The 27932-nt window shown below is 33.6% G+C and overlaps 1 protein-coding gene across 1 annotated transcript in view; it reads left to right on the plus strand.

Annotated features, from left to right (window-relative positions):
* LOC118206111 (uncharacterized) overlaps positions 1–27932 on the plus strand; it is a 111830-nt gene that overhangs the window by 44497 nt on the left and 39401 nt on the right. Inside the window, exons 2-4 of the mRNA XM_085813806.1 lie at positions 19221–19437; positions 25369–25771; positions 26633–26766. Coding sequence (XP_085669932.1) covers positions 19221–19437; positions 25369–25771; positions 26633–26766 — 754 coding nt within the window. The remainder of the gene's footprint in view (positions 1–19220; positions 19438–25368; positions 25772–26632; positions 26767–27932) is intronic.

Below are 27932 nucleotides of genomic sequence, written 5' to 3' on the forward strand. Positions count from 1 at the left end.
CATGTTTGATTTGCCATCAAGCGGTCATGTTAGTTGATCCATGTTTAATGAAAAATACATTATTATTTGTTTTCTGCCAGTCAAAAAATTAATAATAAAAACTAAGAAAATTAGCCACCGATAAATTTATAATGCATTTCTAGCAGGACAACAAAAGCATTTACAAATTGTCTGTTATTGACTGTGAGCTGATACTGTATTGGATGCCATATCCTCAAAGTATTGTTACGAATTTTGTGCTTAGATAGGTAATTTTAGTGGAATTATAAGTAAAATTGTTGTATTTCTTTTATACAGTGTAACATAAAAAATCTTAAGAGACGAGATATGCCGGAAAAATAAGAATACAGGGGCAGGTCCATTTAACGTTGAGTAAATGGGTATCTCGGTAATTTGGTGATATCTCGCCAAGCTTGTAACGGTTTTACAGACTTATTTTGTCGCCAAATTTGGCGAGAAATCGCCCAAAGTCGCCAAAGTTGGTGACTATTTGGTTCTGTCCCTGTATCTTCGTAATAAGTTTTGTAACTGAATAAATATAATTGATCGCTATAACCGTAATTTGACACTCACATTGCCATCCAGTAATTGCGAAAGCAGAAAGTACTATCAACATCTCGGAGGCTGGGTGAAAACTATAGAAGGTCTGAGAGAGAGAATATGCTCTCAGTTGTTTAGTTGTTGTTGTTGTTGTTGTTGTTGTGTAAGTTGTTAGTTTAGCATTGGAACTGAGATATCTCCGGGTTAGCTTTCTCTTTACATTTGCGTTGTATTTAACATTCCTAGTGGTTTTGATTGTACTCTTTGATACTGTGAACACGTGTATTTCTATGGAAAACTCCAGAATTCTGAAGCGTTTCATTTGATAAAGTAAATTTTATTAACCTATCATCGGATCTGTGTTCATTCAGTCTATTACGAACCCGTACACACGCAATAGTATGAAAGTTATACCATTCAATTTAAATGAATATGAAACTTCAGCATTTAACACAAGCCTGCACTTCAAGCTGTGAAGAAAAACTAAACCGTAAGGTTGCTACTTTAAATAAGCATAAAAAAAGGTTAGAAATTTAAAACGTCGAGTAAATAAAATATTCTTTCAACTGTCAGGTTTTGGTTTAAAATTGCTGAGATTTCTGCATATCATCATGATTTGCTGTGCCATGAAGCATCATTCTTAAGTAACCAACACAAAGGTTTGTATGTAAAATCGATTGATATCATTGAAATAAAAAAGGTTCATCTTTTATATATATATATTCCTATAAATAAGAATCTAATTATTATGTTGCAAATAATTTTTACCACCAAATGAATCTTTCAGAATTGAAAAATTGGGTTTTCATCTTTAGCAATCATTCAGGTCTCGAAACAATCAGGATGAGAACTCTCAAATGGTTTTACATCAAATGTTTACATGTTGAAATAATGAACATTGTATCTCTAAAATGTAACTAACAAATGTTAAAGTGGAAAATAAATACGCTAATGCAAAATTTTAAAATTAAGGAAAAAAGCACCTTTAGTTTAGCATAGAATTTTGAGTCTATCGGTTTCGACGGCGATCAAACATCCTTCTCAAACAAAAGTGTTTTTACCAAACAAGCTAAGATTTTTTCTCCCTTAATTTCAAGTAATAAATGTCAGTTTTCATTGGCTACTTAATATTATGAATTAAAATTTTTCTTTTCAGATTTTGCTCTGTTTACCTTTTCGCTCCCCAAAATATATAGTAATAGTTTAGATCATAATCGTATTGAAGATTAGTTTTGCTTTCTTCATTAGAAATTTGCTTCATTATTACAGTCTCAAAGGTCAGTGCTCCAGCAGCAAGTTACTTAGAGCCTGTTTATTTTTTGTATTGTTAGAAGCTGCATTCTGTGAACCTCTTGACTTCAATAGCTTGCTAGGATATTTGAAGAGGATTTCTGACAGTTGAGAAGTACTTAAAACACCCAAAAAAAATCTAGATTGCCCCCTTTTCCCCCAAGTCCTACTGGTTTCGACACTAAGACTTCATTTTGATGTTGCATATATCCAGAAGGTGCATTTTGGGAAGGGAGCGTTTTTTTGAAAATTGTAGATACTAAAGTATTAATCTGAGAACTATTTTTGATTTTGGGCAGTTTTTGATTTTCGTTCATTTTTAAGAAGCTCGAGGACCTTTTCTTCCAAACCTTATACGAAAATACACTCACGACCTATAAGAACATAGTACCCGCATAGTATTCCTTAATCCAAAAAACACCGTATCTCTTAATCCGCGGTTAATAGGCTCAAAGAATTGCTCCGGGTACTTGAAACCGCGGATAATATCGTACGAGGCATATAAGGCAATATTATACATAAATACGGCAGTGGTTAATTAATAACTTATTCACAGTAAATGCTAAATAAAAGTAATAGAATATACCGGATTTGCATATGATATATTTGTAGTTTATTTTTTCTTTGTTCAACCTGTGAAAGGTTTTTAACCTTATTTTTAAATCACAAACGAACAAGAAACATCTGGCTGTTGCATTTCACCTATTAAAAGTTCATTAACATGCAAAATAACAACACTTAATTCTTTGTACAGACATTAGTGGTTTTTTTTTTTTTTTTTTTTTTTTTTTTTTTAAGCAGAAGGCGTAAAGATATGAAATGCTCTCGCCGGGACTCTTACCTCGACCTTTCGAATACACGCCGAGTGAGCTACCATTACACCACTAAGGCATGCTAGAAGGAGGGAGAAAATACCTTATATACTCTATCCCCCCAGGGGTCGACGTAGAGAACTCTGAGAAACTACTGGCTAGGATCTGTACCTAGGCAGTCTCGGCCACGGGATATAAGATCTATGAACTTGGTGGTTCTGAAGGCCCTGGGAAAGGTCATTTATTGACCAGCCTCGGGGTCTGGCATGTTCTGAGCGGCGTGGATCCGTAGCCGGGGGGGGGGGCTTTTTCCTCCCCGGTTTGCTGGGTAACGGCCCTCTGCGACGGGCTCGCCCATGCGACTGGCAGGTAGCAACTGACGACCAGTGCTGCCTGGAGATTTTTCCAGGTGGTGCGCCGCTACTCTGGAGGGGTAATACTGGAGGTTGAACCTCCTCGATTTTATTTACTTGATGTGCCTAAAAGGGGAGTGGACCTGTACTGTGATTACGTTCACGAGGCAGGGCAGCCAAATTTACCTTATATAACCTTATATGGTGACGAATCATAGCCCACCACCTTTTAGTTCGGGCTCGACGGTAGAGTCATTAGGTTTTTTAGAAGCAAGAGATGTGAAAAATGTGCAAGGCCGGGACTCTAACCTGAAGTTCTCGAATGCGCGCCGAGTGTGCTACCATTACACCACGAAGGCATGCTGAAAGGAGAGAAAATACCTTATATTTTTCGTCTGGTTTCGTTTCGGTTCGCTTTGCTATACCGATTAACCTTTTGGTAAAGGGACAGTGCCCACGTCCTCCGTTGCTTATCGCTTCTTTAATTTTCAGGAAAAAAAAATGTTTTTTACATCTTGTCTAAGTCTTACCAAAGGCATAGTCATTAAGACCGCTGAATACTGATAGTCCAATCCGACTTTGAAGCCGCAGGGTTACAAGTTTGGATTTTCCCATTTGCAATGTACACACGAGCCACTTTTCCTTAGAAAATACTCCAGGAAGGCATCCTTCTCCTTAGGCAGATAGTCCTCGTGTGCTTTGCCTTGTTCAAATAACCTCGTTCTCTTTAAGATGCGGTAAATGAGACTTTGATACTAAATCATTAGATACGCGGACTCTTATGTTTTTTTAAATCTAGTACTCTTTTTTTTTTATTTTTATTCTATTTATTTATCCAAAAGTTTGTTCATCCTCCTTCCTGTTTTCACATAAATTTCCATTTACTAATCTGGAAATAATATAGAAGTTCTTTTGAGTTTTAAAAAATTTATTTTAATGAAGCATTCATGTTAAGAAAGAATAAAAAAGTAAGTACAACAATACTAGGAAAGAATAATTCTTTTTTTCTAATGATAATTTTCCGCCATGAAAGAGTAAAAGAGTTCGAACTCATTTTCGTAAAAACGGCTAAATATTTATAAAAATGAAATTTTTCAAAAACAGAATTTCAGTTCATGATTAACACATTTTTCAGTGGCTAATATAATGAATCTTCAGAATATTTTGATTACATCGTGCGTTTTTAAACGTTTTGGTTGTAAGCTTATTCATTATTAATTTGACTGTTCACCTTAAAATTTGTATTAATGATTTTCGCTAATTGTTTTTAAAAGAAGCAGAAAATTAATAACTTCCGTCCTGCACAAATGGGCCGCTTCACTCAGATTAATTTAGTGTATTTACCATTCAAATACTTAATAAAGTCTTCTTTTATAAAACTGCGTAACGAATAAGCAATATATAAGAAATGTTTAGTTGTGTTCTGGACATATTATGATTTGTTTTTAATCGCTTGCACCAGCGAATGCATTAAAGAAACGCATATATATATCAAGCTGGAACATTACTTGATTCGAGCTATTAGTAATAAATCGAATATAAGGGAATAGCTGGGAGTAAAAGTGTTTTTTAGAACTAAGTGAACCAAAATAGACAGTTTTTATGACTGTCCATCACATAGCTATAAATCCAGTGAACTGGAGTGTGTTCTGACATGACAGACCATGTTTCAGTTCGTAAATTTTTACGATGCTTTCTGTCTTAACACAAAAGCTTTCCGCGCGTTCTTGCTCAAGCTTGCTCTCGTGTTTTCCGCTTGGGCAAGAACAAACAATTTGATATTGAAACGAACCTGCGATACACGCACGGGTGTCGTTGATCGCTCTTTTTGTATAACCTGCAGCGATACAGAAAAGAATAACTAATCTGCTCAGACTGCGAAGACTTTGCGAAGTATGTCAAGGGTAGTTTCTATCTAGTTCGGTGAGTCACGTTTGGACATCCGCGGCAATGTTTCTAAATCTGAAATATATTCTGGAAGATTTTTATCACATTGAAATATTTGTCATGTGCAACGAATAATTCGAAAGCCTTTTAAGTCTGCTGATTATTTCTTAATTCTGCTCTAAATGATAGAGAATAAGGAATATATTCAAGGTTTCGAGATTCAGAAATGGCCCTTGACCAATCAGATAATAGCTTATTTATCTAAAAAGCACTGATTTGCAAACAATAATATTCAAAATATTTAATTTAAGTTTTTGTAATAGTATCCTATACCTCTTTATTTCATTTCGCTCGGAAGCGTCGTATTTACTAACGATATGTTTGACCTTGATTTAAATTCCTTTGCGTAATATTTTAAACTGCTTGATGAAATATTAATGCGATATACACTGTTTATGAGGACAAATTATTATTATTTTGATCAATTTCTATGGTGGCAAATGGCTTCAGGCTTTTTGTAGCGATGCATGTTCATTCCATTATAGTTGCCAAATCTTTTTATTAACTTTTGCAGTTTCTGCAGAATTTCTAAAAGCTTATATCTAAAGCAATAATACTAAACACATAACGTGCAAGGTTTTTCGTAACGAAATTTTGTATGTCATTCTTAACGCTGTATGATATTAGCACAGTAAGTGATATGATTAAATACATCTTATTAATAGGCACTTCTGGATAAAATTATATTTAGCGTCAATTTTTACCGTTCCCGATGCTTAATAAAGTACACAACGTTTTCATCCCTTTTTAGTGAATCTTCTAAATAAGGAATACATATTTTAAAATCATTCTTTAATTTTATTTTTCTTTATCTTTTTTTTTTTTTTTTTTTTTTTTTTTTAGTAGTTCCTTGTACGAAGCAAAAGAAGTATTGTAATCATGAAAAATTCCGGGTACCATATCTCAACGAAAATATCCATTTTGGTTGCTATCGAATGTAATTTAACAATGTTTTTGCGTGATATCTGTACGTAAGGAAAGACTAAAGGACTCTTTTTTTTTTTTTTTTCAAACGAATTATACAATTGTTTTAAAATGAATTCAAAGGAGATTTTTTCGTGGCGTCTGTACGTACGTACGTACGTACGTATGTATGTATCTTGCATAACTCAAAAAGAATAGCCTCAGAACGTTGAAATTTTGTATGTGGGACTGCTAACATGTAGATGTGCACCTCCCTTTTTGGTTGCAATCGGCCACACCAAAAGTATATATATATTCACTCTGTTGCTCAGCTCCGTGAGATCAGTTCTTTTTATTCTTATATGTTGGTAAATTGTCCCCCCCCCTTTTTTTTTTTTTTTTTTTTGCTTTAAAAATGATTGAATCATGTTGTTCGTATCTTCCGGTTAAAGATTTTATGCCTCTAGTTAACCGGCATATTATACTTGCAGAATTATCGACGATTAAAAGTTGTTTAAATGCGGCTAAGCCTTTTTTTTTTTTTTTTTTTTTACTATAGCAGCCATATTTGTTTACATTTGAAACTTAGCAGAATAGTGGATCTGTTGCCAATCTAGAGAAACTAAGCTTCGCAACAACAAAGATAACGTCTTCTTTTATTATTACGAATTAAATCACGCTTAATCTATTCTGGAAGGTATTCGAGGAGATACGTGTTTAAGGTTTACTTCGTAATTTTTAATATAGATATTTTCAGTTTTTATGTATTTTTGCATTGTCGCGAAGTGAGAACTGAATTAATTGAATGAGAAATACTGAATCGTCCGTGAAAAACTGTTTCTTTTTTGTTTTGTTAATTTCTTTTATACATTGTTTTAGATTTATTATAGTATTTGAATAGAACATGTAGCAACGATTAGATAATTCTTCAAATGATATAAATTCTGTGCATTCTGAGTTAAAATATGAACAAAATGTAACGCTGTTAAGTGAACCTAGCACCAGAGTATCGCTATGATAAACAAATATAGTAAATTTTAAATTATCCCGTATATTACCTCAGCATAGCGTCCACAACAAATTAAATCGGTTTCTGCGCTTTCAGTGTCTTTGTTGCCGAGTGGGACCAAACGGAATCTTAATTTTGTGCACCGAAAAATCTGCCTTTTTTACCTGCTGGACGAATTGCTTGTTTTTGAGTAGAAACTGTAATTTTAATTGTAAAAAATTATTTTTATTTTTTTAATTTTCTTAACTTTATTTGATGTTTTATGTTTTTCTATATCTTTCCATTTTTAATGACGATATTTCGAGGTTTTATGCATTTTTGCCTTGTCGCTAAGTGAGAACTGAATCAATTATGAATGAGAAATATACGTGTAATGAAATTTGAGGAAATAAATGTTCCGTATTAGCAGCAAAATATTGTCGCCAGTCTGACTCGAACAGAGGAGAATGCTTACGAGTAGCGCATGCGCATTAGATAAGCGGCGTTGAATTGGCTGTGAAAAACTGTTCCTTTTTTATTTGCTTAATTTCTTTTATAAATCGTTTTCGATTTATTATAGTATTTGAATAGAGCATGCGACAACGATTAGATATTTCTTCAGATGATATAATTTTTTGCATTCTGAGTTATAAAATCAATGAGATGTAACGCTGTTAAGTGAACCTAGCGCCAGAGTGTCGCTATGGTATATAAATATAGTTAATTTTAAAGGGTGCACTTATTCTTTTGTGTTTTATGCGCTATCGACAAAGTAGAATTCAATAAGTTTAAATGCAATGCAAGAAAAATGGGTATAATTTAATATTTCGAGCAAGGAAGTCATGTGGTGTGCACATCAGATTTTTTAATATTTATTTTTATCATATTTGATTTAAATAAAATATATAGCTTTACAGAATCCCCTCGAAGATTTTTTGAAAAGTTTTTCTTATTTAAAAGACGATAACAGTGAAAATGTTAGAGTAACAGTCTGAATTCATACTTTTCTTTTAACCGATGATTCACTGGAGGAATTATACAATTTCTTTAAATTTATGTTTGAAAAAGTAAAAAATATTGACCAGTTTCTTTAATATGAGGACGAACAATACCTGATCTGTTTTTGTCGGAGCACTATCAAATCTAGATAAAGGCATAACTTTCTTTTCTCCAAAGAGTTATGTTTATATGCAGCATAAATTTCAAACATTATTTTTATAGTGAATATACACATATATTCTTTTGCCCTCCGTAAAAGAAAAGAAACACTATGAAGAATGTCAGTCTTTTAATTGTAATTAAAGCTCATAGATAATGAAATGATTAAAATCTCAAGCCCATAATATCCACTAGTGACTAACGATTACATATCAAATTTAAATCAGTAATTGGTGGAACTTCCCCTGGCCGCAATGCATGTTTGTTAAGCGTTGAGGTAGTAAGGCGTGAAAAAGATTCCTAATCTCATCCTACGATACATTTTGCCAGGCATTTCTCTACTGTTACTCCAGATATGCGATATTTCGGGTTCCCGAATATAGCAGCTTATCTATTCCATACATGTTTGATTGTGAAAGTTCTGGCAACCTTGCTGACCAGGGTAGAGTATCAACAGCTCGAAGATATTCCAGAGATATGCGAACTGTATGGAATCTAGCATTATGGAATTTCCATGATGACGTTCTATAAAGGGTAACGTAAACGGCCGCAGGATGTCACCAATATATTGTTGAGCTGCCAAAGCTGAATGCAGGATGACTATGGTCGACTTGCTGTTGTGAGAGATAGTTTCCACACCAAGGATCACACCAAGGATAATGGCTGTGTGCTTCTGTAAATAAATACTGATTGGGACCACTGGCCACTCATGCACGGAACCGATGGTCATCTGCTACAAGACTGAAGCCAGATTTATCGCTGAACACTATGCGATACCAATCGGTTGGCAGCCACGATGATAGTCGCAATCAATGTTTCTCGGCAGCTGAATGGCTGACTGCAAGCAAGCTTTCATGGTGCATGTAATTCAAATGGGACAATTTCCCATTGGATTGTCCTGTATTAAATAATGCCTGTCTCGCCCTTTTTTTAATAATTATTATTACTATGTATAAAGTAAATTTGAGAGAATTTTGAGAGTAAAAAGGTCTTCCGAAAAAGTACATTTATCCATCGGCAGGCAATGCTCATTAGCACTGCTGCAAAAGAACAAAACAGTCGTTTGTTTGTAGAATTTTCTTTTTTCATTTTCGATACACTAACTTACTTAGATTTGGGTCTACCTGCTGATAAAAATAAATTTCAAAAATAAAATGAACACGCTTAAGAAGTAAAGCCATTAAATAAAATGAACACGCTTAAGAAGACTCCAAATTCTTCACCAGTTCAATTAAAAAGTGGTGAATTCTAATTCTCCGTCCATGCCAGGCTACTGTGCACTAGAAAAACTTCCGATCTTGAAGTAGAATGAGGAAGTATAACACAAACTAAACTTTTCTTTTGTGCATACAATCTTCCATTTTAATCTCACTTCCTGTGGCTTTAAACTGCCTATTGCATACGCGTTTTTGAAACCTGTTGTGTCAGCTTTTTTTCTCATTAAGGAAATGCTTTTCATATTCATCAGGCTTTGAATCTTCATTACTGCTTTTTTTACATGAGGCATGTGTAAATGAACAAATTTTTTAACATTCCTGATTTCGTAATTCAAATGAAAGTGTCTTTACTCAGTTAAAGAGAACGTTATGAGGGAGTTTTTTCCTATTATTTCAAATGATAATCTCTGTATACAACTCAATACGTGTCCTGCTTGTGATATGAGAAAGAAAGCACTTCAGAAACTTCAAAATAGTCAAGAAAAATCAAGTTAACTATTGGGACCAGTATTCCAGCAATGTTATTATTGCAAGCTGTATTGTTAAAACAGTAAAAGACACAAAGGTCAGTCAAAATCTCTTCGAATATAACCAATAAGCAAATCGAATATCTTAAACTGGCTTTATCAATAGCTGGTGACGAATCTTGTGACATAGCGCAAGTTTAATTTTTGCTCGATTTATTTCGTCTACGGTTCCTAAAGTTTTAGGATTATTGCCACTGAAAGGTCAAACACGTTGCGAGGATATGGTAAACGCTGTCATTCAGTACCTGGAGAAATATCATATTCCACTTGATAAAACTATTTCAGTTTCAGAAGATGGGGTAAAATGTGTGACCGAAGTGAGAAAAGGTTTTGTTTCTATTTTGAAGGAAAAATTAATCACGATATACTATTTTACCATTGAATCATTAATCAAGAAGCGCTTTGTGCGCAGACATTTTCAAAAGAAATTTGCTGTATTATGGAGTTAGTGATCAGGACTTTCAACACAACTGTAGCTAAAGCTCTTTATAATCCCAGTTTAAAGAATTTTTAGATTAAATGGAGATTGAATGTGCAGATGCTTTGCTGCATAATAAGGTACGTTGGATTTTAAGAGGAAACGTTTTAAAATGTTCCGTTTCCTTGTTATTAAAAATTCTCCTTGAGAAGCGTGTTGTTATCATGAATCAACCGAGGATCAGCGGATCCAAAAATTTTATTTCATGCTAGACGTTATGTTTCATCTAAGTAATCTTAACCGTAAACTACAGGGGAAAGAAAACATTTTTTTAGTGTTGGAAGAGGTCATTTGATTCAAAAATAAGGTATTCCTTTTACTCAACACTTTGAAAGAGAACCATTATATCATTTCACAAGCCTGCTGGAAAATCTCCAAGAAAAAAATTAGGTAATTGGCATTTAATTGTTCAAAACAACAATTTTAAATTTGAGAGAAGCGTTTCTATGGAGGTTTCCGGAATTCAGAAATAGGTAGTAGGTGGTTAGTAGATGTGAGTGGGGCACCAGAGACTTCATGGATTACATAGGTAACGCCCTAGTTTACAAACCATCTTTAAGAGTTAAATCCACCATGGGGCAATTAGTGCATTGCTGAATTTAAATGGAAGAAGAGATGGTCTATTGTTGGGGATGAGGTTACTTTGATATCACAGTTGGGTATTTGCTGTACGATTTGTTCAGTATAGTACATGTTTATGTGGGCAAATTCCTCATTTATTGAATTGTACAGTTGTTATATTGTTCAGTACATTGTGGATGCTGACTACTTTCGGCATTCCTTGTGTTAATCTCCCTGGCAGATTACAAGCCCGTAATGGCTCAGTTTTTCATATTGTTGTTAGAATTTCGGCAGGATGAGTCGCTATGTTATTAATAAACGTCTGAATGGTATGTCAGTGTTGGAGGGTCCTTTCAAGTGGAGTTCTTTCGTGAGCCGACATTTAAAAAGGTAATGATCCGCGTCACCCAATTCTCCGCATAAACATGATTCGGTATTTCCCAGGGTCCTCTTGCAGAAGTAATCCGGGAATGGACCATGTCCGACACCTACCGAGTTAAAAAAAAACTCGTATACTTCTGGTTTTGTTATTCACTTTCGCAAAGAACTCATGTGTGCGACGGTTCGTTGTAGCTTCATTTCACTGTTGTTTCCAGATCTTTTGCGTGTGCATATTTAATACATTCCTCAGGTTGTAGAGTCATTGGGATTTTTGATAACAGTAAACGTGAAAAGTGAGCAATGCCGTCGCCGGGACTCGAAGCTGGACCTCTCGAATACGCGTCGAGTGTACTCCCGTTACACTACGAAGGCATGCAGAAAGGAGGGAGGAAATAAGTAAGGTGGATCTTCCGAAACGGTACATCAAGGAGTTCTATTTGCTTTTGTGCTGCTTCTTTTGCAATACATCTGCAGCATCGTTACTTGAGTCCCCACTGTAGCCTTTTATCCACATGAGTGTAATTTTTGAATTTAGCATGTTTTTTTAAGTATTAATTAATTTTGAAAGCAGTTTTAGAGTTGATGACTGGCAATTCAGAGATAGCATAGAGACCTTAGCCCTTTTTAAAAGACTTCTCAGTGCTGACATAATAGAACTGAACTTTTCTTCCATTAATATTAATATTGGCGCTTTCGAAATGCAATTACTGGAGTTTAAAAATAAAGAATTATGGAGCTTCACATCTGAAAGCCTTAATGTTGATGTGGAAAAATTGGAAGAAAATAGCCATGATCTTAGTTCACAGCTAAAGTGGCCTACTTTAAAAGACCTGGGAAAGGAAGACATGATAATTTTCAACATCTGGAATAGTATTCTAACCAGTTAAAAAAAAATCTAGCATTTGCTGTTCTTTCACACTTTGGCTCTACATATACATGCAAACAGTTATTTTCGAGCCTGAAACTTTTCAAAAATAAATTGAGAAATCGTCTTACGAGAACCTGGAATCTTGCTTGTTGGTCTTTGGTCCCTGTAAGTGACGCATAGAGCAAAGAATCTATACATATTTCCCCTCAACTTCTTTTCCTAGAGTCCCTTTGTTGTCCTCTCTCCTGGCGGGAATATTCAAATGAAAAACAGAACGATTGCACAGAGGCGCCTTGTTTTTATACCAACGCCTCTTGAGAAATAAATGGAGAAGAATCTTTTGAAACTGAAGAAGAGTTAACGATGATGATTATCTTTTTTTTTTTTTTTTTTTTTTAAAGTGTGTTTCAATAACTGCAGTGGATATCGAGAAAAACTTCTCACAATATAAAAACTTATGTACTGATAACAGAAGATTTTTCACTTTCGAAAACATCAAGAAACGCTAAATAGTTGAGTGCAAACGTAATACATTTGTGTAAGGTTGAAAATTCGGAAGAAAAAGTAGAATTCAAGTGACAGATGTGTGTAATTACTTGGATTTTAATCCATTTGACAGTGATTGTCAAATGTTATTTTTTATATTATTGTTTATTATTCTAGGGGACAATTAAAAAAATTCGTATTTTCAAAGGTATTTTTCCCTTTTAAATTTATTTTCTGGCCCTTTTTAAAGGCATTTTCAGTCATTAAATCCGGGTTCTGGTTATTAGTGTTTCAATCCCATCCATCTGTTTAGCATTTTGCTAATGCTTTTTAACTTTATTCTAATGGACGCAGGAGCTTTTAAAACTTAACGGCTAAATTTGAAATGTTTTATGCGGTCTAGTCGAAGTTTATTTAAAATATACACTCTTTTTTTTTTTTTTTTTAAATTTATTACGTGCTCCGCCCTTAGGCACTACACGAAATGGGAGGGAAGCCCCGTGGAGGTCTTTTTAAGGGAAACTGGCTCGTATCCACGTTACACATGGGGAAAACCACGAAAACGCCCATGCAGCCAGCCCGTTCACCGGGACTCGAACCCCGGAACGAACTACCAGTGTTCAGCGGCTTTTACCGCTCGGCCGCTGGTGGGCCAAAATATACATTCAAACGCAAAATTTTACAATTATTTTTAAAGATTACATTTTATTTTATTATTTCAGTGCTTAATACACTTAAAAGTAAATAATGCTTTACGATTATAATAAAAACTTTTTGAAGTATTACAATTATGTTATAAAATGTAAAATGTATAGGTTATGAAACCATGTCTAATGAGAAAATTTGATACGTTGCAGAAATAGCACTTTCAAAGGCAAAAAAGTGTGCATACCAATAGAAATTTCTCCGTAATATTAGCATAGGTCTAGAGTCTTTGTTCCCATAGTCTTTATACGCAGAGCTTTATGAGAATAACGTAAAACGCTAATGGGCGTTTCCTTCTCTAATGTAGTGTCTTGCTTTCGCTTTTATGCTTGTCAGCTCGGTGAACCGAATTACTACCGGATTTCACTTCCTGGCTTTTGTATGAAACTGGTAATATACCATATCACGTGCTGCTCGAGTTACTCAAGCTGTCGAAAGCTTCACCAATCATACGTTATCAGCTTCATTTCGGAATTATCCTTCTATCGTAATTTTGGAGACAATACCGTAATTACCTCTGCCTGCGTTCCCCTCTTCTTCAGCAGTTTAACGCGAAAGGATAATTTTTACAGTAGTTTCTAGGTCATAAATAATTGAAAATTTATATTCAGTATGCTTCTGTTTGTCATTACAATCATTCACACAATGACAGTATCCGAATCACTCAAAGATGGTGATTTCATAACTTCTTGGCACGAGAGATACATGCATGTGTGTCTGGTTGTTTTCGTTATTTCACTGGATTATATCATAAACATTCTATTATGGATTAGAAACTGTGCTACTGAATTTGAGCAGTGAATTTCTTTCCTTAAGTATCTTCATTTTTTAAGTATCCTTCTTTCCCCAAGTATCTTCATTAAAAGAAGGCTTGAGAATTAATAAAAACAAAGCAATACAAGTTTTGAATTAAATATTACCTTAACCACTTTTTGAATTTATTTAATTATACTTTGATGAGGTCTCTGAGAGTATAACGAACGATCTGTATTCTAATCCTGTAATATAAACGAAATTTGTAATTTTAATCGTGTAATGACACTACAGTTACATTCGATGTAATTTTACAATTAGAATGTCAAACTTCAAATGCATTTAGTTCTTCAAACATTTTATTGTTTATGTTATTTCTTTAATACCAATTCTCATTCAATATTTACGTATTTTAAACAGCAAAAGCACTTCCATTATTTACTACCTAGTGGAATATGTGCTAGTTAATGATTTTCCTATTAATGAGGTTTCTAAATTGTCTAATGTGCTTTCGTCTGTTTCCTAGCGAACTTTACTTCTAAATGCACTTTAAATCTTGGTATCACAGCCAGAATATTTGCTTATGAAACATATTTGGTTTAGAAATTTCCGTTAAAGCCAATGTAAATAAGGGTATTACGATGGGGAAACATCCGGAGTTTTTCTATTTGTCAAAACTTTCGTTTCGTTATTTGCAAAAACTATTTTTCAAATAAAAGAATAATTTATGTGAATGCAAGAAAATTCCTTAGTTGTAATAGACTGAGGATCCAAACTAACTTTGTTCGACGAAAGAAAATAAAAGCCTCTTTAAATTATTTTTTTTTTATATTCTGTAGTCCTATATTTCAGCGAATTACTGTAGTGGAGTACTTTCACGTTCTAGAGCTAACCGAGATACTAAAATTGTCTTAGAAACGTTCTTATTCTTAACGTTATTCTCTTAGAGAAATTCTTCCCAAATATTTTGGACTGTCAGATTTACGTTTCACTCGTCATGACAAGCGTTGCCATGTTACTATGGTGCTGCTGGAAAGATGAATTCATTTTTTATGCAATACTCGCAGCCAATTTTTAGAGTGCTGCCATTTGATAAGACATAGGATTTTAAATTTATCTTTCAAATGTAATTGATTTCAAATTCCTTAGCTCCGCTAGTAGCCGAGTAGTTAAGACTGCTGAACATTGAGAGTTCGACCCGTATTCGATCCTAGGCAAAGGCAAACTGGCTGGTGGCATGGTTGTTTTTCCCCATGTATAACGTGAATACGAGCCAGTTTCTCTTAGATAGTTTTTCACGAAAGCATCCTTGTCCTTAGGTAGATAGCCTTCGGGTGCTTTGCACATTCAATTGACGTAACCTAATCTTTATTTCTTTCTTTCACTAACTGAAAGATTTAAAAACAATAAACATGTTTCTTAATTATTCAAACCTTTATTTTATTTTAATACCATATTTAACATATTCGTTTATTTTACATTATGTCCAACTCATAACTTTAGTGAACATTCGCAGTATTATTGTAATTCATAAAAGCTATTTTTAACTTCGTATATTAGGTATCTGGTATAAAATCATTTGGCTTTGAAAATTTTATTCATTTCTTTCTTTTTATTAAAAGCGTGTTCTTTTAAAGCTTAAGTCCATTCCAAACAAATAAATATGGAAATTGTTAAAAGTTAAAACCCGGTTAAGACAAAAGCCTCAATAATATGTTAATTTATTTGCATACGCAGACTTTTATCTTAACTGTTAACCTTATGCAACTCATTTTCGCTGCAACAAAGAAAGAAATTAGAAAAATAATCTGTTCTACTCGACTAGGAAAATAATCTACTCCAGTTTGCTAGGATTAAGATTTTAAATGCGATGTCACACTAAGAAATTTATAGGAATTCTTGAATCAGGATCGAAAAGAAGTAAAAATATTCCAGAATTTAAAATCTGACCTTGAAACGTTTCGTGCATTTGAATTCGGATCCTTCGTGAGTGTAAAGCAAAACGTGTAGAAGGACAGACTAGTTATCTTCTTGAAGAAATCTGGAATAATAGGCTATTTTGTAGTAGTCTCGTGACGAAGCGTTCTGTTTACGGAATTTAGAATAACTATTTGGTTTCATCTGAAGAATTCCCGAAACTTAAATGTGAGCATTTTACCTTTTAGAAAATTGAAGTTAAGTCTTAAATTGTCCCATTCAGCGTATTTGGATGAAAAGCATTAAGTACACACACAGCTAAACTCCGATTATCTAAGATCACGTAGACTGTTTCCTAACAAACTCGGATTAAAAATTACTGATATAAAAGTTTTAAAATTACGGATATAGTAAAATGTTACTGTTAAGACTCTTTTCGTATCTTGGTGAATGCTTTGCTAAACAGAAAGAGCAAAAATAACATTTACACTTACTTTTGTGGTATATGTATATTACATAACGAAAATTTATAATCGTAGTAATACATAATTAATGCCAACTAAGTAAGTGGTTTAGACCATGAATTCTAGTAGACTTGTATTACTAGAACAATTTAACCAGCGATCAAATTGACTTGTATTACCAGCGAACAAAGTGACTTGTATTACCCTATATGTAACACGAATACGATCCTATTCTCCTGATTCCTGTATGATTTTACATATATGTAATGTAGATATTATTCAGTTTCCCTTTGGAAATCCTTCACAAAACATTCGTCTAAGTAGATAAATATTGCATGCTTTGCTATATTAAGTTAAGCAAAACATTTATAGAATTAAATTCCTTTTCCTTCAAAATACGAGAATGCAACTAGAGGTAAAAGTCATAAAATTCACGTAAATGTTACTTCAGAGAAACTAATAATTTCCAAAAATTTAAGGAAATACATATTAATAAAATATCTCTTTATTATGCTTATTATAAGGATTAGAAATTTGCTTTTTACACATAATTATAAATTATAAATGATTTATGATTAATAGGAGCAATACTAGCACTTATGTTATGTTTGAAAGTATATTTTAAAAATATATTGAAATACTTTGCTCTGAGGATGTTGTAGTAGAATAATATAGAAATCAAATTTGAAGGGAAAAAACATATTAGTCTTAAAAATTAAAATTAAGGGGGAAATAAAACCTTAATTTATGTAAAGCTTGGGGTAGATTTTGAATAAAACTTTTTCGGCTTCTAAAGCGATCAGACACAAGTTTCTCTTCTTCAGGAGCAAAATTGTTCTTCGCTTCTGAAAAGAGTTTCATAGTTTATTGATGAATATTTCTAAAATATTTTTCATATCGTATACTTACTAACCTATAATGAACGTAAGTTAAATATTTCTACCTATCGTTTTTCAATAATAATTGACAGAGATTTGTGACTTCTTTAGAATCGCATTAGTTTAAAGCTTGGAGAATGTCGGTTTTGAAACCTATGGCATGGAATACTTTAAATACAGAACCAAATTTCCTTGCTTTTATTGGGTTTACTATAAATTTATTAAGCACCAAATTTAAATGCAAGAAACTAAATAATTGATAAGTGTAATTGTTTAACAAAAATGTCTGCGCAGAATGTAGTAAATTTGTCGTTCTAATTTCGAATATGTTTATAACAATAAAACTGTTTCTGCTTTTTGTAACAGGAAGAAGAAAACTGAGACAATGTCTTTTGTCTATGTGCTTCCTTTACGCTTAGACAATTTTGTCCGAATTGTTCTATCCAGATGACAATCATTAAAAGCCATGTAATGAATATGGTCTTAAGCCTGAAACAAACATGAAAATGCCCTGTAGGGCAAACAAAATGAGATATGTTATAGTCTCGACAGTGTATACTTTCTTTAAAATACAAAAGAATAAACTTTAATGAAAGAGGAATTCAATGCAAATAATTTTTACTTTAAGAACAATTTTTTAAGTACCTATTGTGTCTAGAAAATTATTGCTGCAAATTTTTGTGGCGAGTAAGACTGTAACGAAAGTATGGAAATTTCGAAAATAATAATCACACATTTTTCTCCCATTGTTTTGTACAACTAAGATTAGAAATCTAAGGGGAAAATTCCGTTAGTCTGGTATAAACTGAATTAATGCGCATTTAGTTCGAAGCTGCTATCCACTCGAACCCAAAGCAGAGTTGCTAAATTTCACTATTCTAACCTTTTCAAGTTACATACTGCTCGAGTTCTTATTTAAGAACTTGGGAAAATATTGCACTAATTTTCTTGTTATCAACAAAGATACGCTCCTTAGCTTAGGAATAAAATTTATAAGGAGCAGAGTAATTGCCCAGTGTAACTAATTCTTTAATGTAAACTCTGCTGCTAATAAACTGATGGACTAACTGTAACAGCGAGTGTGACCTCTGGTGAGTAACCAGATAAGTACTTCAGTAAAAGCCAAGTGTTTAACCTGATAGTTTGTCTCAGACTCTTGCTCTGTAATTTTCTTAAATGTAATGTCCGTGTGTAACTCAAACCTGTTAATAAATAATTGTTACACTATAAAGGACTGTTTTATGACTCCATCCAAAACTACTCCCTCATACCAGTATATTAAAATTTAATGTAGTATTTTTTAAAAAATGGGATTTTGCAGTCGGATTAGCTGTAAAATTATCATTTTTTTAAAAATTTATAGGGATTTTTGAAAGTACATTCAAATCTTCTTTAACAGGTGTTCCACTTTATCAGACATTCTTAGTTAATGTTCCTAAATTCTCGGACCCTCTAGTTATAGAAATTCTCATTAAACGAAACCTCCTTGATAATATTCAATACGAAATAATTGTATTGCACTTTCTCGGTAGGAGAACATTGTTAAAAAGTCCCGGAGAGCCCGGCTTAAAGCGCTAAAATTTCGCATTTGTATGTTGTTGTATTTAATTATGGCAAAGCACACTAGGGCTATCTGCCTAAGAGGAGGGATGCCTTTCGTGGAGGACTTTCTAAGGGAAACTGGCTCGTATACACGTTACACATGGGGAAAACCACGAAAACACCCATGCAGCCAGCCCGTTCGCGGGATTCGAACCTCGGACCGAACTACCAGTGTTCAGCGACTTTACCGCTCGGCCGCTGGTGGGCCCACGCATTTGTAAAAATAAATAAATATTCAAAAACCTTGTCCCATGAGTGTCTGTTAACAGAAGGTTCAACTACATTTAAAATTTTGCCTGCCTAACTTCTCAAGATTGTTTTAAGTAATTTTCAGCCTGAAAGAAATTTGATTGATTACGTATTATCTAATTTCTTATTTTTTTCCCTTTCAGTGGTTTGTGGCCAAGTGGTGTTGTATGCCATTTTCAACAATGCGGGTATTCGAGGAAATATTACTTTTTATCAAGGTCCTGAAGATATAAACGTAACAATTTCTGTACACTTGAGTTCTGTGAATCCCGAACCAAGATCATTTGCCTGGGGAATACATTCATTTCCTGTGTTCTTCGACACAAAATCTCCTTGTGCATCATCTGAACTTGGATCTAAGTACGTATATAATTATAAATTCTTTCATTTCTTCTTGACGTCAAAACGTTCCTTCTAAAACTTACTTCGAAGTTCAATAATTTGAGGGTAAGATTTTAAAAATATTTATCGATATTCCGTTTGAGCAAACCATTGGGATTGAACTCTAAAATTACCAATCCGTCAAATTGACAGTTTTTTTTTTCCTTGCTAGAAAGAGGTCCATATTAATCGTCGGTAGTTTTAAAGTTAAAAAAAAAAAAAAAAAAAAAAAAAAAAAACTTCAGAAATGCTGAAATATTCAGAAGGCTGAAAGAGGCTACAAATTGATAGTCTAGATGGTTTTAGGCCAAGTCTTACTCTAAAGTTTGGGAAGAATATCTCAGAAGTTGTAGCAATGTGTCATGGCATTCACTCGCTGGGAAATTCTGTTAGCTTAGCTTATCATAAAAAGTAATGTTAAGATTAGATAATTAACTGCTGCTATCAAAGTAAATCATAAATTATTATCACACTTAACTATTACTCCAGTTTCAATGCCAATATAACTGCAGCAAACATTGTGTGTATAAGCGTCATGATCAAGAAAGAATTTAAAGGATTTCAACATTATAATTCAGCTATACCTCTATTAAAATGGTATATAATAAAACCGACAATTATATATAAAAGTATAATTTTATATATTATTCGTCATTTCAAACGTTTCCAATTCATATCATAGTTACTGCATCAGTACAACTGCGAGTCCTTTCTGGAGACCTTTTATATATGATTACCCGCTGAAACAGTCTTCTTTCCTCCATTTTCTCATAGTGACAGCTTTAAAACTGCATTACAAACACGCTCGCCCAGTTTCACCATTATTTTTGACCATAGTCGGTTATTAGCCAGACCTGGGCAATGATTGCAGACCTAAACAGCAATGTTGTACCTGTAACTTAAATCTTCATCGTATCTATAGATGTTCAGGCCAGAGCCTAAATTGCGCCGGAGCCTAACGGAGGCCGGCTTCGGTACTTCTCAGATTTCAAGATGTATTATAATTTCAGCCAGAGTGCACCAGCACTCCGGACGTTTAAGGAATGAAAGGCTCCCCAATTATATGTCAAAGGCTTGTTCTCCAGGATGTGCTATGAATTTATGAGAGCGGGTAAATTTTGTGAAAAGTGATACCCTGGTCGTGCACGTTCCACGCTAGTGACTTCCTACTGCAGAGCCCCTGTAGACTTCATGTAACCAAAATCATTGAATCATGTAACCAAACGGGAGGACCAATGCTGTCACCTTGTACAGAGAAGTCTTACATTTATTCTCACGTTGTTACCGAATCGTATTCAAGGAAAATTTCTGCTTGACGGCTAGAATTATATCGACAGGTCATCGCGATCAGAAAGTCTTGAGCTCTTCCCTCTTTATTTTCAAAGCTACACTTTTTCATTCAATTTCCTTTCATATCCTCGTACTGTTTCTAGAATTCTCACTATTCTCCTTAGTGGAGAAAAAAAGTGTTACCTACCATCCCTTAGAATAGTACATTATACCTATATTCAGAGTTTAATCTCAGACGGAGATCAGCTGAGCTGCTTCTTATCATCTAAGTGGAATTGTAATTTCAGCCGATGCCCCAAATAAGGCAAGGCCCGATTTTTTTTATTTAACTCTTTATAATTAATTTAATAATTTATTAGATTTCTCTTTATCTCTGTACATTTCTCTTAATTTAAATTTAATTATTTATTTATTTTAATTTTTAGTTTTTTTTTTTTTTTTTTTAAATTTATTTTTTCTTTCGTTCCTCACAGTCTATAAAGCTTCGGCATTTCTAATTTCAGAAATTAATCCCTGCTTCAGGCCCATAAAAAACTTTTCCGAGAAACGCGTTCCTTTCAGGAGTACAAAGGAAGACCTTCCAGAAGTATAATATGCAGCAATGGAAATTTCCTCTGATTGGTTCCTTTTCTACGCAAAATTGAGCTGCCGGCATTGTATTTTTCCCATAGTCGTAAAGTACTGGGATTCGTACCCGCAACATATAGCTGAGCGCAACTGTTGCGGCTAGAAACCTATCGTTCAACTCAAAACAAATGCTGGAAAAACACATTTCTGAGAAAAGTTTCTTATTCTGCAGCGCTAGATCTTACAAGGCCTTCTCGGCTGCTTATTCAGTACCATCTTAGATAATGATAAGATCCGTGACTTTCATCTGAAATGAAAAAAATAAATTTCGAATTTAATACACCATTCACCATTTCTTTCTCCAATATATAATAGCACAAGTTTATAGGGCAATATTGAATTTGTAGAAATTTTTCGGTTCGGTACTTCCATTGCAATGGAAAATTATTAGAAACAGCATATTTCCAATCTCTTGCTGTAAAATACTAATTTTCCTGTAGTCTGCTCGCTTTCGCGACCAATTTGCTTGAGAATTTCGCGTGCCTCTCATTAGAGTGCTTTCCACTGAGTTGTCCTGTCGCGAAGTTCCTGAAGGTTGAGATCCCTGCTGTTTGATGAGATTTTAAGTTATTTCTGAATAATTTAAATTCAGGAATAAGCCTTGAGTAAACCTTGCGTATTTTTTCGCAGGCGGTTTAGATTATGCATTTGAAATTTTTAAAGCAGAATTTCAATTGTTCAGTTCTTGATATCCGACATTTATTCTTCTTCGTATGCCAAGGAAAATTAATCATCTTATTTCATTTATGTGTTTCTAATATTTCTTTGATTTGAATACTGTACAATATAGATTCCGTTAAACTAATTATTGCTTTAATTTAAATGAACGTGTATGACATATCTGTGCAACTTTCGCACTGCATCTGACAGATATTTGACAATACTGTAGTCTGAAAACATTTTTGAGAAAGCTGATAATGCTCTGTATATAAGCCTGTTAGTCTTTGCTTACTCTTTGAATCATTGCTTAGACACAGTAACTGCTTTTTCACTAAATTAAATAAAATTTTAACTTCTTCTTATGGTCACTTTTTAAGGTGTTGCAATAATGTAGAAATTGTTTTAATCTCTATCATTGTTAAAGTTATCACTAGATAAAAACTGTTTCAGAATCATTACTATAATTTTTCAGTTCTGTATTTATCTCTTCAACCAAAATTATGATTCTTTTCTTTTTAAAGATAAAGTATCGATTTTCTTAATTATTTTTTACGTAATTAATATGCACGTAATTATTATGTGAAATGATTTACGTAATTATTATGTGAAAGGAAGAATGTGTTTTTCATATTAGTTTAATTTTTATTGAAAAGGTAATGTTATGCTTAGAGCTTTATTTTTAAATGAATATAAAATATTTCTTTATATTCTCTTAGTTTAATACAATATAAATGAAGCAAAATTATAATTTTAGTTTTAGGATTTTTTTGAAAGGAACTTAATTTTATTATTTTCTTTTGACTGAAATAGAAATTGCTTGCGTTTAAATAAAAAAGTATTTTCATTATTTAATTTTATCATAAAAAGTCCATTTTATGAATATATGTATTACTATATAATCTTTTTTGAAATAAGTTATGATGAACGGGAAAATTTAATTCCCTTATTTTTAATACAGTAAATACATATTTGATCTACTGGGGCAGTACTATTATGCCGAGTTTATGTATATATGAGTATATAATATGTATGTCTAGATGGGTTTTGATCCCATTTGGTCATGATATTTGAAGTTCGACTGAAATACGCAATACTTTTATTCTTAGTTATTTCTTATGTTAGTTCTATATTATCATTCAAATACTATAACAAAATGTAGTGAAAATATTTTTATTTCTATTTAAGTAGAACAAAGAAGATATTGTTACAATATGCCCAGATACGGCAAGATAGCTTCCACGCAAAGCGGGTTCAGGGTTGCCAGAAAATGGAAAGGTAAGGCAGTGTTGCCAGCGCAAAATCGCCCATTTAGCGACATACCATTGACGGAGCGAGAACATTCTAGAACGAACTCTTACCTGTTTGAACCAGAATGTTCTCGAAGGCTAGTCAGAAGCTATATAAACCCTGCTTGTACGCGGAGTAGCAGTGTATCGTGAGTTGTAACTCGAGTTTATCGTGAGTTTTATCGTGAAGAGTATCTTGAGTATGTTGAGCTCCGAGAGCGATCGATCGAGTCAGGAGCTGCATTTAGTGTTTTGTCGTGAAGCTATCTTCACCGTTATAACTTGACGGCTGTGTTGCTGATTGTTTCAGCGTGTTTGTCTTAGTTTGTAAACGTGTCTTAATTTGTAAATGACGATTGTAAACCTGTTTTTGGAACTGTTCTGAGTAATACTGGTATAAAATGTGTTTTAATTCTTCATTAAGTGTTGTTATCAATCACTGAAAATCCACGAACCCGAAGAACGCAACAATATATTAAAATTGCAACATCAGGAAGGAATACTCTGACGAACGTCAAAATCGCATGAAAAGACGAAGTGGTTGGGATATGCAAATGATTAGTATTTCAATGTATTTAGATGATGCAGGAGAGAGAAACGACATATGAAGAACTGCATAAAAGAAAAATTGCGTAATGGATTTCTCTCATTCGGAAAGGGCTTTGTAAGATCGGGGTTTGCTCAGAATACCATATTATGCCTCGAATAAGAAGAAAGGCTTACCAGCAAGTGTCGGAATTCAATAGAGGCAGGAGCGTTGCATATCGAGAGTGTGGATTATCGTTCCGTGATATCGCCCGTCGCACTGGTCGACATCCAACCACTGTCATCTTTGAAATACTGGTGGCTGTCGAAAACATCGCAGAGGAAACAACACAAGAAAAAAAGTCGTCGTAGGCGAAAACATCGCAGCTCTAAAACATTGTGGCAATAAACAAAGCAGAGGAAATCCTCATGGTTTTAAAACATCGTCGTATAAAAGATCGAGGTAAAAACTAAAACAGTGGCAAATCATGGCATGTTGATAACATCGTAGACATGCCTTTTCTGACTAAAAACACTTCAAGTGAATTTTCGCATAATGATATGTGAGCACAAAAAGAAATAAATAATATTTTAGCTCTATATTTCGTAATTTTTTATTAATTAATCATTTTTTCCTGAAAAATCCAGAAAGCTTAAGCATTCAGAATCTGGTTTGGTTTGTGTGAATATGGAAAAGCCTGAAGGGCTATCTGCCTAAGGGAGGGATGCCTTCGCGGAGGACGTTCTAAGGGAAACTGGCTCGTATACATGTTATACATAGGGTAAAACCATAAAAACGCCCATGCAGACAGCCCGTTCGAGGGATTCGAATCTCGGACCGAACTACCAGTGTTCAGCGACATTACCGCTCGGCTGCTGCTGAGCGCTATTCAGAATCTGGAAATTAGAAAAATTAATGCTACGTATAGCCGCTAATAGAATTTTAAATTTATATTGCTAAATATTGAAAATCATTATTTAATTAATCTGTGTTATAAAGACGTATTAGTAGATTTTCAAGGAAATATATGCTGTAAAAATATTAGGAAAAGGAGGATAAATTTAAAATTGCTCATAGTTTTAAACTTCCTATTTCTGTTGGATAAATTTGTGTATTTTTGCACAAAAACAGTTCAAAGTAAGTCGCAAAAATACATGCAAATGATTAGTATAAGTCTCAAACAGTTTTCTTTATCAAGTTTTTGTCTTTAAAACTTAACAGATTTATAACTATGGAATCCATTCACAAGTTTTATCCAGGTTTATTCTTAATCGTTTTTAACTGAAAATATTTCATTTCCGTAATCATCAAGCTGATTAAATGATAAAAATAATATTAACTTCTTTTTATTTTAATTCATAATGAGGAAACTTCATTTTCGGTGCCATGTAAAATGTTATCAAAAGTCTTGCGTTTTAGTTTCCCTGTGTTTACAAGCATGATTTTTATCAATCACATTCTAATTACAATTTATTATGAAAAATGCGATAGCATTATTTTTAAGTTTGCATTTTATTTCAGTTTTTACGACCTGGCCAAGCATCATGGTTCGATAATGATCCCTGCAACAGATGGCATTCCTCAAGTATTTACAGACTCTGAAATCCAACTAAGGGGATCCAATACCATCTGGGGAAGATCTTTGTTACTCAGAAATATAGCTTATAATACCAATTTGAGAGCCTGTGCTAACATTGCGAGCGACGGTGATACAAAGACAGTAGAGGCCACATTTTCAGCGCCTGTAGTAGGAACTGTAATATTTCGGCAAGGTGAACTTGGAGAAACTACTATTTTTGCAAATATTTTCCATACTACTGAGGACTATACGCCATCAACTAACCATGAATGGCGAATTTTGGCCACTGATATTTTGGATACGACAAAAGAATTATCCAGGAAAAGAAGATGTGAATACCTTCAGGTAATTTGTGAAATATTTCCCGACACAGTGAACTTAAGCCTATGTAGTTATTCTTAGAACATTTAGAATGAATTTAATATTCGAATTAAAGGAATTCAGTATAACTTTTGAATTTTTTTCGTATTAATATTATTCGTAATTTCTTTATATAAATTACTTTAGAACAATTATGGTGAAATTATTGTGCATAGTCTATATTCGGTTCACAGGTTTATTTATCATAGGCCGCGTATTACCTTTTCTTAAGTAGCAACTTTCTGAGGCATACTTGAAAATGTTATCAAAATATCTATTACATTTAGTCACCTTCACAAGTTTCCGTGTTTCGAGCACAGAGCAGAAATTGAGATAGAATTCGAAGCTACTCGAAATAAAAGCTTTTGAAGCAATTACTATGTGTCTAAATAAGAAAATTTGCTAGAACAAGAACTTAAAAGAAAATGTATCTTCCACTTGCCATTTTTGTAACTAAGAAACAGTTGTAATCATTTCATCGCCATGTTTTTTTAAAAGAATTTTTGTAAAGTTGCTACCATTTTAAAAGAAATATATTACTGAAACTTTTAAAATAGCTAATACAGCTATTAACTCTTAAAGTAAGGTTACAAGCAGTCGATAGCATCTGCATTATTAGTACTGAATTCTAAGAAATAGTTTTATAAAATTAGAAGTTGATTATTGATGGTAATCTGTATGATTTAATGGCCCTTCATCAACTGTAATCGGGTATCCCTAATGATGAGCGATAAAAATTGAATGAGGGCTACCAAATTAGCTCTTTCAGTTTGCTTATATATTGTAGATTATATTCATAGCACTAAGAAATTCAAATTGAATTGTGTTAAATTGTTGATTTTATAGGTTTTATTCGATCCAAACAATATCGAAGATTCCAACTGCTCTAAATCTTCTCATCACAACTGCAAGATCGGCGAGATGACACGTAAACATGGAGAGGTAGCTGTGGGAGCAACAAATTCACGTTATTCTAAAAGGTAATAAAATGATTGAAAATTGCCTCAAATACCGAAATGTCTGATATCCTTTCTGCCATTTTATTAAAATACCCACCGTATACAATTAATAAATTCTTAACATTACCTAGTATTGAAACTCGAAATGACATTTTAAAAGTTATTTTGTATTATTTATAGATTTGTTTTTTATTCTGGTTGACACAGTATTTAAATTTAATATTTTGGTATCCGTTCGACGCTGAGAAGAATCACCGGTCAAAGCGCTGTATCGCCAAAGTAGGCAACCCAGAATATAACTCATATGTATTTTACCTGGCAACCCATTATTATGGTTGCGCGCACATTGTGCAAGCACGGCATGGGCACCGTTTTGGAATTCGAATGAAATAAACAATGTTCTGTTACAGTTTGCTAACAAAGTGTTCGAATGTGAATAGAAAATTAGTTTCAGAATAGCCGAATATAGTTTAAGACAGCTGTTCGCTTTTATTAATTGCTGTTCTAAAGAATATACATATGGTAAGTTTTATCATATAGGTTTTCTTTTTTAATCCAATGGCTTCAATTCTACATTGCTCACCCCTAAGGCAGAAGTGGTGGCCATTTTATTGTGGACGCACCTAACAGGCGTCCTCGGTTGCCTAGTCGTTGCCTCCCATGAAGTGACGGACAGTTACATCCATGGCTTCTCCAGGATTCAAACCCGGGCTCATATAAGCATTTCGTACCACATCACGCGCATAGGGACCTTAATCTTCGGGATTGGGTATGGCTTCCGATGACATCATTTCCCTCTACGCTTAGGAAGCCTTGACTTTGCTTAGGCTTGAGAGTACACCTCAACACCGTTTGTTTACATTTTGATAGCAGTACCGAAATGATTATTACTGTTACGTACGGTTGTATTTTTGGTGCCATGAGATTACACTTCTTACGGCCCTGTAATGTGGTGAATTAAAAAATTGGAGTGATTTTTTTCACTACAGAGAAAAAGTATTATTTCTTCTATTCTGCTAAATTGTTAAATCTGTATTATTATTAGGTGCAGAGATATTTAATAAACATATTCTTAATTTAAAACCGTTCATAATAAAGGTGGTTGTGATTATTAATTCATTATTTCATGTTCATTATACATCCATTCTCTGCAGATGTTATTTCCGAGAGCATGAGACAAGTCAGTT

This window comes from Stegodyphus dumicola, chromosome 3 (genome assembly GCF_044657685.1).
Source record: "Stegodyphus dumicola isolate Sdum_Otavi_A_Nest chromosome 3, ASM4465768v1".
Classification (NCBI taxonomy): Eukaryota; Metazoa; Arthropoda; class Arachnida; order Araneae; family Eresidae; genus Stegodyphus; species Stegodyphus dumicola.